This window comes from Vulpes vulpes, chromosome 16 (assembly GCF_048418805.1).
Source record: "Vulpes vulpes isolate BD-2025 chromosome 16, VulVul3, whole genome shotgun sequence".
NCBI lineage: Eukaryota > Metazoa > Chordata > Mammalia > Carnivora > Canidae > Vulpes > Vulpes vulpes.
The window spans coordinates 83,275,825-83,292,837 of NC_132795.1; the positions used below are offsets into that span (position 1 = coordinate 83,275,825).

General features: G+C 35.6%; 1 protein-coding gene across 5 annotated transcripts in view; it reads right to left on the bottom strand.

Moving 5' to 3' along the window:
- Nucleotides 1-17,013, bottom strand: part of ASB3 (ankyrin repeat and SOCS box containing 3) — an 80,209-nt gene that overhangs the window by 12,775 nt on the left and 50,421 nt on the right. For all 5 annotated transcript variants that reach the window (XM_072741268.1, XM_025992641.2, XM_025992643.2 and 2 more), the window contains 2 exons: nt 6,394-6,651; nt 937-1,070 (listed from right to left, as the gene is read on the bottom strand). In XM_072741268.1, the coding sequence (XP_072597369.1) occupies nt 937-1,070; nt 6,394-6,651 (392 nt within the window). The remainder of the gene's footprint in view (nt 1-936; nt 1,071-6,393; nt 6,652-17,013) is intronic.

The window sequence follows — 17,013 nt, forward strand, 5'->3', positions numbered from 1 at the left end:
ACACCTCAGTTCAAAAGCATATTTTCCTGAATGTCTGTTTTTTGATTGAGAAAATTTACTTAAATGTAATTTTCCAAGAAATTACAAGACACATTTCTACATATGCATAAGTTCACTTGTTAAAAACCTATTCAACGTGTTTTATGAAGAGCTACATTTCATGCAAAAATAGCAGTGAAGAAATAATTTTCCTAACTTACTACATATAATCTGGTTAACAAAATATAAAGTAAAATAAATCTGAATAAATGAATAGGAATACTTTGCAGTATATTATGTTTAAACTGGTTTCCTTGTATAAACTGGTTTCCTTGTATAAAATCTTCTATTGTATCCTTTTTTTTAAACTAGCTTAAAAAATTTGTGAGAGTAAGTTGAGAATTTGTTTTAAAACAGTCATTTAAAGTATCAATCAATTCACAGAATTTTCACCAAGCTCACCTTGATAGTTACACCAACACACTGACATGCATTCAGTAAGAACAGGTATAAATAAAAGATGGTAATACTTTCTTTTAGAGTTGATAAATTATTAAGGAGAGAACACAAATCCACACACACTCCTAAAAGGAAAATTAAGTTAAGCATTTTTCTGATCACAAACTAAATATTTACTAACAACATTATTAGGACTCACTTTTGTTTACATAATCCTTACTAGAAATAAAATTATACCATTAAATAAAAATATCAGTAAATAATTGTTTTTCATTATACATTCCTTAGACTAAACTTAACAAACCTGATATGATTTTTGTTGAAGAAAATCACTGTGATCCCCCACCACCACTACCACAGCCCTTTCTTTCCCCACATAAAGAAAATGCAAATGATGCCCAATTTAATATACATTCTCCAATGATTCTGATCAATGAAAATTATAGCTAGAGAAAAAGAAAAAAGTAGTGAAACGTGTTTAAAATTGTACTTTCTTACCAATATGTTGCTGCAGAGCCCAAGAAGAGCTTGAGGCACGAGTGGAGAGCATCTTTTCAACAGTTGGAGGAAGCCTCCTCCAATTGGTAAACTCCAAAGTGAAGATAAGGGTATCATCACTGACTGAGTCAATCCTGTATTGGCAAGATGGTAACACATTGTTAAACACAAAAGGGTTCATCCTGAAAATAAATACCACATAACTATTTTTACAACATTGCAGTATAGAAGGACAAGAGCGAAAACTGGGGCATAGAAAATATCTGTGTAACTGGAGGGCAAGTTGAATGGATATGAATAATCATCTACAGGTTCCTACAAGAAAATGAATGGATTCTGTGCACAGCTGTGCAGTAGATGATCAGAGAATCTCTACTCTTGCAGAGGACAGGAACTTTCCCTCTCATTCCTCAGCAACAGTGCTAAGAAAAATAGATTCAGCACCAGTGTCATCAGTGGATTTGCCATTATCTTCTCCCACTTGAACCATCTTGCTGAACCTAGACTGGTCATCTTCACAGACACACATTTTATCAGCCCCAAAAGGATAAAGGCCAAACACCCAAAGTTACCCCTAAATTTAGCATATGGGAGAGATGGCTTGTTTCTGTCCAATTTCCAGGGATGTACAATTGTGCCATTGTAGGAACCTTCCCCACTATAGACTCTAAAAGATGTACCAGAATAAGTTTTGACTTTAAGTACTAAAAGGTGTTCAAGACAAACAGTTCTCCCTCTATTTTTTCAAAATAATATCAAATTTTCCTACCAATCTAGCCAAAAGAGACTCCCCCAAATTTTATAAGCCCTTGAACCTTACTGGACAGGGCACTGGTCTAAGAAAAGTTCTGGTTCTTAATAGTACCTCTACTACTTACAGACATGTTGCCTAAATTCTTTAAGCCCTAGATCAAGGTCTCGAAAATGAGAATGATATTTAACTTGCCTATTTCAGGGGACTATTTGTGAAAATAATATGAAACAATATAGTAAACATACTTTTAAAAACGTTACACAAATATTTGATATTACCAGAACTGGGTCTGAAATCTTCAGTATTGTATTTTTGATTGGGCTTAAAACATCGTACACATGGAGTTAAAGGGAACTCTAAAACCTAACAAGATTACCCATCTTAAAGGGAACTCCAAATCCTAAAAAGATTACCCATCTTGTACTCAACTAGATATTCCCCTACCGTATATCACATTGTTTGAAGAAAAATAGAATAGGGCCTCTGGTAATTATTTCAGAAATTCTTTCGAAGGCTGTTTGGAAGACATTACTGGTAAGGACTAAAGAAAGGGGTAAAGAAAATAGAAAGAAAGGAAAGAAATTGAGTAATACTCTCAACTTGTCATCTCAAAGATAACTCACTTCTTGTAATTCAGAGTCAAACTATCCTAGAAATGAGTGATTAAAGAGGATGAAAATTATTTCTCAAATACTTAATACTCCAATATGCAAATATATATAAGAAAGAGCTTTAAGTATATAGCATAAAAGCTTTTGGTAAACATTTTACTTCTTGGGAAGCTCTCAGTGAAATCACAACTTATCAGGAAATCCTGAGAATAAATAAAATGATAAAATATACTCAAAGGCAAACAATCTCTTTGCCTTCCTAGCACCCTGCACCAAAGGTTACTTAATTCTGGCTCCTTATTCTTTTTTAATGGTTTCATTTTTCTGCGTAAGTGTGCTTTAAGTCTCACTGTGACCAAACACAAAGTCATTTTTATGCAGTTATCTAAACACACATATGAGAAATAAATCTGCTTATACAGCTTTAGTTAATATAATGGTGAGTTATTCTACCCATGCTGATAATGCCACTAAAAATGTATTGTTACTGTACTACATTGACCATTACATTGTACAAAGTAGTTGTACAATCATAAACGAGTGACAGTTAATCAACTAAATGCACAGATGACATTTACTTTCTATTATTCACCTATTACGTTTGGGCAGGGGTGGGGGGGCATACCTAGTCCTGCATTTAAAAGTTGAAAAATATTTCAACTCTGTAGATTATATTGTGACAGGCAATTATTCAGCCAGATACATTTTTTAAAACTGTTTAAGGCGAGGAATACTAGGAAGACATTTATAATTTACATGACAAAGATTAAGCAACAGACTTACATGTGATATAAATAAGATACAACCAAAATCCACTTTAACAACATATTGGAATTTTTATGGGAGAATTTTTCTTGTAACAGCTCTTTGAATGTAAATTTGATCAAAGAAAGTAAAACATTTATCATATTCAGTATAAACACTAGCTTTATCCATTCAATAAAAGATCAGTGAACAAAACTTTGACCACGTTAAGCATTTTCATTGCTAAAGTGAAATTTTCCATTGTATTTTTCTAATGAATACAAAGTGACTAAAGTTATTGCTTTGGAGTAAAATATATGCAACTGGCATTCTCAGTTGAGATAGTTGAATGTTTTACAATTTACTTCAAAATAATTTGTAGTTTACTGGTTCTCAACTCTTTTCTGTCCTAACACACTCAATGAATACTGCACACAGAAATATAACAATAGCACTGAGGGGGGCACTTGGCAGAATGAGCACTGGGTGTTATGCTATATGTTGGCAAATTGAACTCCAATAAAAAAAAATTTTTTTGTAGAAATATAACAATAAATATAACACAAAAATTCTTTTTTTTCTTTTAGAGAGAAAGAGAGCACCACCTGGGGTGGGGGGGGGACTGTGGATAGCAGAGGGAGAGGGAGAGAGGGGATCTTAAGCAGGCTCCACACCTAGCACGGAGTCCCCAGAGTCCAAAGCGGGATTCCAACTCACGACCCTGAGATCATGGCCCTGAGATAATGAACTGAGCCTACATCAAGAGTAGGGCACTTAACCAACTAAGCCACCCTGGTATCCCATATAATAGACAAATTCTTAAACAGACTATTCACATGGAGAGAGGGAGGGTCCTGTATCAGGACTGGGGATGGAAGAGTGTATTTTACAAAGCCTTCCAGTAGAATAAAGCTAAATAATTTCCTCTCCTTCCAGCAGTCCACGTGGTCAGCTGAGGAGGAAAGGAAAAGAGACAAGGTATAATTTTTTTCCCTGCACAGGTTCTTCCTAATTTAGGAATAGGAAGGAGCAAGAAAAGTTGGCACATATCCAGCCCCCCAAGGATAAGCAAGGGAGTAAGGTAGCTGAAATTAGGTGATGTTAACTACAGTATCCATGTGGACACATAGGACTAAGGCAGTACAGCACAGTAGTTAGACAGACTTGAGTCACACTACAGGTCAGCCTAGGTTCAAACCTAAGCTCTACTACTAACTAGCTGTGTGAGCTTGAGCAAGTATGTTAAACACTCTGGGCTTCAATTACCTTCTCTCTAAAATAAGGATAACAGTATCTTTTTTTTTTAAAACATTTTATGTATTTATTCATGAGAGACAGAGAGAGAGGCACAGACACAGGCAGAGAGAGAAGCAGGCTCCATGCAGGGAGCCCGATGCGGGACTCAATCCCGGGTTCCCAGGATCACACCCTGGGCCGAAGGCTGTGCTAAACCGCTGAGCCACCCGGGGTGCCCAGGATAACAGTATCTAATGTATTTTATATTAAAGAGTTAATACAGTAACAAACTTAAAATAGGGCCTACTGTGTCAGGCAGTTTTCTAAGTGCTGGTTAAAGAAAGAAATAAACCAGAAACCAGAAGCAAGTGTGAAGGCTAAAAGTAATGAACCAGAAACAGAGTCCAGTTAGTAGCTTCAGTGAGGAACACAAAGAGTATTGCTGAGAAGAGAGTGTGTGCCCTGAGGACAAGCACCAAGCTGGGTGACAGAGAAACAGGGACACACTGTCAGGACTGTCCACAGCTACCCCACATGCTGGCCTGGATTTATAGCAGCAGTTGGGGAGTAAATCCTAGAATGGTGAGTGGCAACTGACACAACCATAAAATTCACTAAGCTAATAGTTAAGGGTATTTACATAACTTTATTACCTAGATATGGCAGTCCTTAGCAAGTATTTCTATCTCAGTGGTGTGTGTGTGCGCACATGCACCCACATGCACATGTAAAGGGGTTTAAGACAAATAAGCATATACAAATAACTTTTAAAGATCAGTGACTCCTCAATGAACTGTCAATAATCTTTATATTTCATTCAATTATCTAAAAAATACAATGGATTTCTACGAACTTTTATTGAAAAGATTTAGAGAGAATTGCAACAATGAGTATCTGACAACTACGTATTAATCAGCTAGTGGGAAAAGGAGTAAATACAATCAAGTACTCAATCTGTTGAGTACAAACAAAAAGTAAAATGGGAATCAGTGTAAGTTTCCAAACTTTGCTTTTATTTTTATGTTCCTCAAACAACCTACCAGAAAGCTGTTTTTCCTTACAAACGACGTATCTGAAACATTCAATATCATAAGGGATGATAACCCTAAGCACATAAAACCTCTGCTTAGTAAAAATTCCTGAATTCCATATATTGGCAGGTGTAATAAAAAGGTGAGATAGTGGGATCCTGCCAAATACAGACCTGCTCATCATATGAAGATAGAGAAGCCACCAAATGAAAGATGGAGTCCTCAGAAATGCAAACTAAACATACCAGTAGAGAACACTCATGTTGCCTGCATGAACCCCAAAGAGGACTTCTTTTCTAATGAAAAACTCAAGTAACAAGATATCAAAGCACTTTTCTGGTGAAATGCAAAATCTAGTATTTGACTAAACATTATTTTAGTGAATGATAGTGTTTGAGGCACAAAAATGAAGCCATCTAGATGTTTCATTTTTTTTTTATAAAATACCCACGGTCCTCTATTTTCCTGGAGACTTTTATTCTATTTTCTCATTTGACTTGAATTATCAGGCCAGCAGAGTTTTTTCACTGCTACAATATGTTCTCAGTCCCATTTAGACACTTAAAACTTCTGCAAAAGCTGGAGGCTGGCAGAAACAGTATCCGCTCCCTACCCAAGAAAAATCCTGACTCAACTTTCAAATATCATCAGCTACTTCAGAAATCAGTATTTATAATGGAAGACCAAGTTCAAATAGACAAGATGCTACAGGACAAGAGTATTCACTCTAGTAGACTAAGGGACAACAGAAATCTCCAAAACAGCTAAAACCATTTTGTCATAGGCATTTTTAAGAGCATGAGAGATGAATTAGAAAAAATAGCCCTCTCCAAATAATCCATCCTTTTCTACTCCCTTCCAGTCAACTTGCAGCTTTTCTTAGGACTCTAAGATTCAATCTCACTATCAGCAGACCCCAATTTCTTCACCCCAACCTAGCCATCATGCCAAAACACACACACACACACACACACACACACACACACACACCAACAACATGGGGATCTTAAGACACTGGGGAAAATGGAAGGCAGTATATTTACTCAAAAAGGAAAAGTTTCGCTATGGTAGGATTTCTTACCATGAAGGGCATAGCAGATTCAGTGGGTCAAATCCAGCAAGCAGAAGAGATGGTAGCCATTCCTTGTATTTTATCTGTGCTTTAACTGCATGACTTATAAATTCGGAAATATGGTTCCATGGTGCCAATGGGCAACCTTTCTTTAAAAAGTAGCGGAACACTGAAAACTTCTCATACTTTAAGCAGTATGCCAAATGAAGTTCATTTAGTTGGGCTCCATATTTCAAAAGAATATTCACAATCCCAAAAAATTCGCAGCTCCACCACAAAAACAAAAACAAAAACAAAAACAAAAAAAGAAGAAAAAGAGAGAAGTTAGACTTTTGCATAAAATAATTCTTACCAAGAGTTACTAGCACTTACAGCTGGAAAATAAATGGCAGATGGAATACCAGAATGCTGTGATGTGTGTCGCAGAGGAAGACCTTCCTCTAAGGTCCTTCTAGTTGGACTTAGAATGAAACTGACATGAGAAAGATTAACAAGAAAAAATCAAATTTAACAGGCGTAGGTTTGGAGAATCCACATAGACATGAAATTCCAAAGACAAGGAGGCATGGCCTTATAGGAGCTAAGAGGGGTTGGGCCTGAGGATACAATTAGCAGGAAGGTAAAATAAGGGGTTTGAAAAAACAAGTGGTCCTATTATGCAGATGAGTTCCTTTGGTAAAGGGGAGTCTCTGATAATAGTTCCCTTCTTGTTGCAGGCTCTCCTTTCCAATGTAAAATTAGGCAGTTATGGGGGAAACAGAGAGTTTTTCTTGCATCTGCTAGGTTTTATTCTTTTAACTCAAAATAATCTTATGCCAAAGTGATACATTTTGGGACCTCTCATCCTGCAACCCTTCATGTGTCTACTGAATGGGGACTAAGGGTAAGGGGGAATTTTACTTTTTAATTTACACCCTCCTGCATGGTTTTTGACTATGAACAGGTAGTGCCCTTAGAATTTAAAACATTCATCTTAAGTAGAGAATTTTAAAAATTATCATTGACTAATAAAAAACTCTCCCCAAATTGTGGGATTTTTGTATGATTAAATATCTACAACAAAATACTTGGAAGCAAAATTAATTAACAAAGTCATCAGGCCTTAAAAGACAGAGGGCTTGTTATAGGAATCTCCCAGATATCATATCTTTTAGCAAGAGTCTTAATTTCTCTTTTAAGTTTATAATGATAAAAACAAGAAAGACTTTTTTTATGAACAAAAATTTAACTTACAGCTTTATATTTTTAAATTAATCATCTTTATCAAGTACTTTTACAGAATAAAAGTACATTATTGTATATCTATTCAATTGGTTAGTTGGGTTTTTTTTTAATGTATCATCCAATACTAGTAAGGTGTGGTTAAACTAACTGAAAATAAGTGTGACCCTTTTCTGAGAGAGCTAACTGGCAAGATACATCAAAAGACATAACAGCAATTACAAGGGGCACAAGCTCAGCTATATACTACCTATGGAACTCTGAACAAGTTACTTCACCTTTCTGGCACACAGAACTATATAGTATTTCCAAAATAAAATCATATGTAAAGTAAGTTATCATTAAGTTAATTAAAATAAAACATAATTAAATTAGAATAAAACATAATGGGGGTGCACGGCTGGGTTAGTCAGTAGAGCATGCAACTCTTGATCTCATGGTCAAGTTCAAGCCCCATGTTGGGAGTGGAACCTACTTTAAAAAATAAATAAATAAAATAGAATAAATATAAATCTTGGGAATTTATACAAGACAAAATCAAAATGATATTTTGATATTATATCCTATCTGTACAATGTTAACAATAGTGTTATCTGTAACAGACTTTAAAAAGAAATTACCTAAATGTTTAACAGAGGAGTGGATAAATACAGAATATGATATAATCATTAAAAACTGCAATCATGATGGCTGTGTGACCATATTTTAAAAACTGTTTATGCTACAATTTTAACTATAACAAAGCTCAATAAAAAGTATGTTTACTTTGTACACAACTGTCAAAGAAAAAAATGTTATAAAATCATTCTCCTGGGGCACCTGGGTGGCTTAGTCAGTTAAGTGTCTGCCTTCAGCTCAAGTCATGATCCCAGGGTCCTGAGATTGAGCCCTGAGTTGGGTTCTCTGCTCAGTGGGCAGCCTGCTTCTCCTTCTCCCTCTGTGCTCTCTCTCTGTCTCTGTCTCTGTCTCTGTCTCTCTCTCTCTCTCCCTTCCTCCCTTCTCACTATTCTCTCTCTCTCAAGCAAATAAAAACAAATCATTCTCCCTTTGAAACTGACATTAATGCTATTTTAAACAACTATAAATTTAAAAAAAATCTCAATCACAGTATTATGGAATCTGAGTAAAAAAGGCATAAAAATTACAGTTAAAACAAATATAAAATGCTTAAGCCACTGTCATATGAAACCAACGACTTCTGAGACTTATGTATACAATTTGAAATCAAAGTTTTAAAAGCAGTTAAAAAAAACAAATACATAAGTACACTGTTACTAACTGATGTATATTTTTAAAAACCTATGTCATTCAATCTCCAATTTGTGCTTTGCTTTTCTTTTTTTAAAGATTTTATTTATTTATTCATGAGAGACACAGAGAGAGAGAGAGAGAGAGAGAGAGAGAGAGAGAGAGAGGCAGAGACACAGGAAGAGGGAGAAGCAGGCTCCATGCAGGAAGCCTGATGTGGGACTCGATCCTAGGACCTCTGGATCACTCCCTGGGCCGAAGCTCGCGCTAAACTGCTGAGCCACCCAGAGATCTCTGTGCTTTTCTTTAGTTAAAATTTTAAACAGTATTTGCCTTACTTTTAGCTATTTACATAATAAGGAGGAAAAAAAATATTGAGGGGTGCCTGGGTGGCAGAGTCAGTTGGACATTCAACTCTTGGTTTTAGCTCAGGCTGTGATCTCAGGGTCCTGAGATGGAGCCCTGAGTGGTACCATGGCGTCGCACTCTGCACTCAGCGTGAGTCTACACCAATTCTACTACCCAGGAGCCCCCTCTAAAATTTCTTTATAAAAATTAATAGCCTTTTTGCCTGTCTACCATCTCACCATTTTTCCTAATGAGAGGTCTATCATTCATATTATTATTCTTGAAAACAGCCCTGTATGTATGTATTTTTTCCTCTGGTTCTTTTCAGATATAGGAAAGCTGAGAAATCTGTTGCCAGCAGTCTTGTACTACAAGAAATGCTGAAAGATATACTTCTGACGGATGGTTCTGAACAGTTATCACCAATTTATTTCAACCACTTTGACCTCATTTGACTAGGCTCTCATTATTTTGCCTGCAGTTATTCCTTGCTGCTTCTACTATAGAACAGACAAGCTATACATGGACTGCTGAACAAGTTCCAATAAATATGCAGGTAAACTATGAGAAACTGCTTCACTACAAATGTGATATATAATTCTCAAGAAGCCTGGCGATTTTCAAGGCATGAGTGTTTACATGTGCAATTCAGGGACTGGCTGAATTCTTCCATCTAGCGCTCTGAAACCATCAATAGCCGAACCACAGATACTTTAGCTCTTCATGATTTAGCTCTTGAAACACATTTTGCTATAGAATACAAAGGTAAATGAAAGCCTTAAATGCAAGCCATTAGATTAAATGCTACAGATGGGTTCTCCAGCAATTTTCTGTTCAGAAAAAACTACAAAACAATTAGTGGCTTTCTTATTAAAATTTCAATATAGCACCCAGGCATGTGGCTCCTGCTAAGAAAATTTTAAGAACAAGACCAAAAGATAAATCATTCATCTCTAATTTTAAGAACAAGGCCAAAAGATAAGTCATTCATCTCTAAAACGTAGGAGAAACATATGCACATACAATTCCTTTTAATAACAAAGTTAGTATTTATTCTGTACCAGGCACTATGTTAAATGTGTTACATGGAAGATTTGCCTTCATCCTCATAACAACCCTAAGAAGTAAGATCTATCATTATCTCCATTCTAGACACAAAAATTGAAGCTTAGTCATGGAGATGGTAACTGGTGGTAAGGGTGTAACATCAAACCAAAATCTACAGTGAATATGATGGCAAATATATGAGACAGCTCTCCTCTAACTATTATGAAAACTGAACGCTTCATGAAATAGTCAAATGAAATTGAGGGATACTTTAAGGCCAGATTTATGTTTCCCAAAGTATGTTCCATGGAACACTAGACCCTAAAGTGATCCATATGACAAAGGCTCCATAATGAAAATATCTGAGAAACCCTATATGGCATACAGTAAGGTCAGAAAAGAGAGATCTATATGATGAATTTATTTTTTAAAAGTATGCTAGAAAAAAATAATAATAAATAAAATATGCTAGTTACATTTTTTAATTAAATGCCTAAATGTCTTCAACCTCCAGACACATCTCAGAAGAATCTTTTTTTTTTTTTCCAGAAGAAATATCTCTCCTGATTGAGCCATCCAGTGGTCCCCAGAAGAAATATCTTTAAAATTAAAGAAATGGATCTGTTAAAAAGAAAATCACAGGCATGGCATCGCCTGGGTTAAAGTCCCAAGTCAGTAAACCAAGACTTAAAACCTAACCTAACTGTAGTTTCAACATCCTAAGGAATGTGACCTTTAACTTGAAAACATGGAATTTTCTGGTCAATACTAGAAAACTTACTGATGGATCTTCATTCCCTTAGAAAGGCAACCTTGCCTAAATAATGCATTCCTTGATAATAAGTTCCTGTCTCCTTTTTTTATGCTTTCTGCCTTTAAAAACCTTTTTTGTCTAGTTCAGTGATGATCCCCTCTATTTGCTAGATAGGATGCTGCCAGATTCATGAATCATTTAATAAAGCCAATTAAGATCTTCAAATTTACTCAGTTGAATTTTTTTAACAGGTCCAATTGTTAATCTGAAAAAAGCATAATAGAGTTTAAAATGCCCCCAAAAGTCTATAAACACAAGAACAAAAGTATATTTATAGTAAACCTAAGTTCATCCTATTTTCAAACTTTTCAAACTTATGTAGATTCATTCTCTTCTTTAGGAATTCACAGACAACCCCATAAGAAAAATTCTTAGAAGCCTTTCAGGAAAAAAATTTAGTGAACACTGCTCAACCCTGTGTTTCCTGGACTTAATTAACTATAGAACCCCTTATGTCCTATGTAATATCTATTAACAACCTACAGAATTACTATTCTACAAAATACACATTGGAAAACCAGTTATCAGCCTTGGTTTGAACAAGAGCACACTCCTAAAAGGCTTATGTAACTCCCTACTACTACTTTTATAGACCCTTTTCTAACAAAACTATCATTTATATGGCAAATAATAAACACAAAATGAAATGAATGATCATAAACTTTGTCAGCATGCCCTGAGCTTTTGAGAAAGCTATTAAGAAAGTCTCAAATATATGTGTAAGCTCCAGAAAGAAACACAAACAACTTCGGTATTCTACATGAGCTTGATTATCATATATTATTGAGCAACAAAAGACACTAGGGCTTAGATAATCCTTGATTAAATTATAAGTTGCATGGACATAAGTATGTGATTCCCTTATTACTTCACTCAAGCCCCAATGAAGAACTAGGAAACTCTCAAAGAGCCTAGGAATTAAATAGTTCATCTTACTTAACGTAAGTATCAAGAGCTAATTGTGACACTGTTATAAAACAGTGAAAATGAAAAGATACTAAGAGAAGTTTAAAAACTAAAAAAGTGTCTAGCCCTTATTTTAGGGTTGTACCTTTTTCATCATTCTGCTCTTTGAAATTCAAAATGTGTACAGAAACAGTATCCTGATAACAGAAGCACAATAAAAGGAAATTCAACATGTTAACAAGACTGCTTTTTTTTTTTTTTTTTTTTTAACAAGACTGCTTTTAAACAAACAGAAGCAGGCAAACATCTTGAGCATTTTATGTCCAATTAGCCAACAAAACATCTAACTAACTTATTAGCTGAATTATCAAAAGGTCATATAGTCAGTTTTACTGAATGGCTCCCAGCCAACAGTTGAAAACAAAATGAAGACATTAGGTTGTCAGGTGTGATATGATCATGAGAGTAGGCACAATTTCTAGAAAACTAATATGATAACAATGATCACTATCAATTAGACAAAATCAAGTCAGTTATGCCACGATCATGTTCTACAGTTATATATAAAAGGTACTGACATTTGTTCAAATTGTACTGTACTTCCTTCCTCCTTCACCCACTCCAGTTAAAGGAGTCTTTTTCTTGTATTTTCTCATTTGAGCTGAATTACTTAACTATGCTTTTCAAAGAACGGCTTTCATGTCACTACAACTGTTAACTTTTTAGCCCCAAAGGACAAGATTGTTTTTTGTACAGTGGTGGAGGAAATACCTTTCCATCATGCCTTGCAGTGGTGAGAAGAGCTAAAGATCATTGCCTCAAATGGAAGCTTATACTCTCAAAGGGATACAGAACAAAAATGTTTCAAAATCCTGAGCTAAAAAGTTAACTTGGCTGAACGAAGCAGAAAACAGTAAGAAGGGAAAACTTAAAACCCAGAGCCATTATTTATATTTATTATTTTCATCACCTTTCTGTATTCATCGTACTATGTGTAAAAGCAGATCAAACTTCACTGAAACACAATAGGGCAACAGTACAAGAAGGGCCACAAATACTAAATTTCTAGATCTCAGAGAAATACCAAAAAACACACAAATGCAAAAACCAAACTAACATTATTATAAGAACATATGGCTGCTATAAAAATAAAATTTCAAAACTTACACCACTAACCTCATTATCTCTTACCTAATCTCTGAAAATTTGAATATCTAATAATAATTTCAGAAAATAGTCTTCCAAATTAACTCAAATTCTTATTAATAGTTGGTAAATGGAAGAAAGAAAATTCATATATTGTTTCATTATAGAAAAACACTTAATAGTTATTTTTAAATGAAAATTATATTCAATTATCCTTTCTTTTTATTTTTTTTAAAGATTTTATTTATTTATTCATGAGAGTCACAGAGGGGGGGTGCAGAAACATAGGCAGGGGGAGAAGCAGGCTCCATGCAGGGAGCCCGATTGGGACTCGATCCCAGGACCCCAGGATCACATCCTGGGCTGAAGGCAGACACTAAACCACTGAACCACCCAGGCGTCTCTTATCCTTTCTTTTTAAATGGCAATTCTAATTAATTTTTGTGTGTGACTGTAGAGAACCCAAATCTTTTTTTCTTTTTAAGATTTTATTTTTAAGTAATCTCTATACCCAACGTGGGGCTTAAGCTCACAATCCCAAGATGAAGAGTAGCATGCTCTTCCAACTGAGCCAGCCAGGTGCCCCTTAGAATTCAAATTTTAAGATACATACCTACTGAAAGAAACAACAAAAAATTAACAAATTTTTCAATATTGTTTTTTTCCCCCAGACAGTCAGCTAAGTTACCCTCTTGATATACTAAAACAAAGCCTACTGGGAGAATGACACCTTTCTTGTTTGATAAGCGAAGTTTTATATGGAGTTCCAAAATAATCCAATGATTCTCACACTGCATGTACAGTGACTGACATGTAAACTAATAGCAGACATTAATTAGCTAATATAAATTAGTATAGAGGGGATGGGATCCCTGGGTGGCTAAGCGGTTTAGTACCTGCCTTTGGTCCAGGGTGTAATCCTTGAGTCCGGGGAATCGAGACCCATATCGGACTCCCTACATTGGAGCCTGCTTCTCCCTCTGCCTATATCTCTGCCTCTCCCTCTCTCTCTGTGTCTCTCATGAATAAATAAATAAAATCTTTTTAAAACTTTTTAATCTCTATATTAATTTATTTTTTTTTTAAAGATTTTATTTATCTATCCATGAGAGACAGAGAGAGAGAGAGGCAGAGACACAGGCAGAGGGAAAAGCAGGCATCATGCACGGAGCCTGATGTGGGTCTCGATCCTGGGACTCCAGGACCACGCCCTGAGCTAAAGGCAGACAGACGCTCAACCACTGAGCCACCCAGGCGTACCTAGAGATTAAATTATAATTGATATTGTTTTCTAGAGAAAAGGAAGATGGCAGGGAGAAAATTAACCTTGATATTTTTTTACTATGGGCCAAAAATTGTACAATGTACTAAAGTCAACTCCTTTACATGCACATATTAAATGTGAGCATATGTGATTATGATACTACCATCTCTTAGATTTAGTCCCTTGGGAAAGGTTTCCCCTTCAATTAAATTCCCCACAAAGTAAGTAATAATGACTAAGATGTCTCAAAATTAAGTCTATTGCCATGAGTCCCAGGCAAACAAGTGAAAAGTCAAATAGAAAGACTACGTACCCTCATAAAATGAGTATTTTGATGTTTTAAGCTTTTTTCCTATAGATTAGTAAATAGTATCTTCCAATGACTTTTCTCACTGAAAAAAATCCACCTTATAAATTAAGAACACATTTGGTCCAATTAAAAGCTCCTACATGGGAAGAAAATCCTGGGTGGCTCAGCGGTTTAGCGCCACCTTCAGCCCAGGGTGTGATCCTGGAGACCCACGTTGGGCTCCCTGCATGGAGCCTGCTTCTTCCTCTGCCTGTGTCTCTGCCTCTCTCTCTCTCTCTCTCTCTCTCTCTCTGTGTGTGTGTCTCTCATGAATAAATAAATAAAATATTTTTTAAAAAAAATAGCTGATAAGCCCTTTTAAAGCCACCAAACCAGATTTCAATTGTGGTCTATAGGGTCACTTCACAGAGCAAAACTTCCAAGAGTAGCAAAAACAAAGCTTGTTAGCTCATGTCTGTGACGAAGGACCACTGTACAGCATACTGCTGCTTCTTTACTCAGTTTTCAGCAGTTTGATTATTCTTGAGCATGCTCTTTTTTTTTTTTTGGCTTTATCCTGTATCAGTTTACTGAACTTGCTAAATCTATAAATGTTTATCTTTTATCCAATGTTGGGAAGCTTTTGCCATTATGAGTTCACATAATTTTCCTGCAACAACCTCCCCTCTTTTTCTGGACTCTAATAACATAAATGTCAATCTGTTCAAATTGTCCCTCAGGACCCTAAGGCTCTGTCCTTTTTTATTTCCCCCAATCTTTTCTTTCTGTTCTTCTGTTTGGATAATTTCTATTGGTTTATCTTCAAGTTAAATTGACTCTTTCCTCTGTCAGTTCCATTCTGCTATAGAGCCCAGGTAGAGAACTTTTCATTTCAGATACTCTATTTTCCAGTTATAAAATCTCTACGTGCCTCCTCTTCTACAGTTTTTATTTCTCAGTTGAGAATTTCTACCTTTCCATTTATTTCAAGTGTGTTTACTTTAAATAGCACATCATAATAGCTGCTTTCAATTACTTGATATTTCCAACAGCTAAATTATCTCAGGTTTGACACCTGTTAATTCTTTTCCTCTGAAAACTGAGTATAGTTTACTGGTTCCTCACAAGTCAAGTAATTTTAGACTATATCCTAGATATTATGATGTTATTATTGTGTAGGCTCTGTGCCCTGTGTCCTGTTATAATCCTTAGAAGAATACTGACTTTTGCTTGTTTATTTTAGCAGGTATATAACCTAGTCAGTTTAGATTGCAATTTCTGTTTCACGTTCTACAGACTGAGGTTCCAATGTCAATTCAGTCTTCAAAGCCTTTGCTATGCTATTTTGAGTCTGGTCCCATGAAATGTGCCACTCAGGGGTTACTCTGAGACTTGGGTGACAGTTTAAATCTTATTTTCAATAATCTGGGACTGTCACTCAAAGCCTGGGGTGACCTTGGGACTTATGCAGATTTACAGAGTATCAGGCAGTGCCCTTCTCCAGCTCTCTTCTCCAGAATTCCCTTCACATTCTCTGTCCCATAGGGTTCAATTTACCCGATTCTTCAGGCCAGAAAACCTTAATTTTAAGGTGTTTCAGGATTAATAGGGCCACTGAGTCATATAGTTTAATTCAAACTACATTTGGGATGCCTGGATGGCTCAGTGGTTGAGCATCTGCCTTCAGCTCAGAGCATGATCCCGGAGTCCTGGTATGGAGTCCCGCATCGGGCTCCCCACAAGAAGCCTGCTTCGCCCTCTGCCTATGTCTCTGCCTCTCTCTCTTTTGTGTCTCTTTGTGTCTCTCATGAATAAGTAAATAAAATCTTAAAAAAAAAATCAAATTACACTCAGTACCTGATGAGGCATGAGCTTAGCTGCTATTCCTCCAAAAGGTAAAATTAAGGCCAGAAAAGACTATCATTACATTGGACAAAGACACATACAAACTATCTAAAACCATTATGTTCTAATATAATTTTTTAAAAGTAAAAGTCTGACCTAATAATAAAATATAATGGAGATAGATACATATAAAGACAGACAACTAAAACAACTAAAGTCATCAATGCCACCCTACTGAAGAAAAACTAGAAGTGTTAAGAAAGACAAAACTTGAAGGGTTACACAACAAACTACTATGAAATCATGAAAGTGATGCATAGAGTAGGTCCCAGATACTCAGATTCAGCAAAGCCCCAAATATTCAGACTACAACATATATCTAGAAGCTTATATTCAGAAAAAATGAAATGAACTACTATTTTAAATAGCAAATATTTAAAAATGCTAGAATGAAAAGCTTAGTAAATAAATTTTGATAGATATTTCAATTAAATTGTGGAG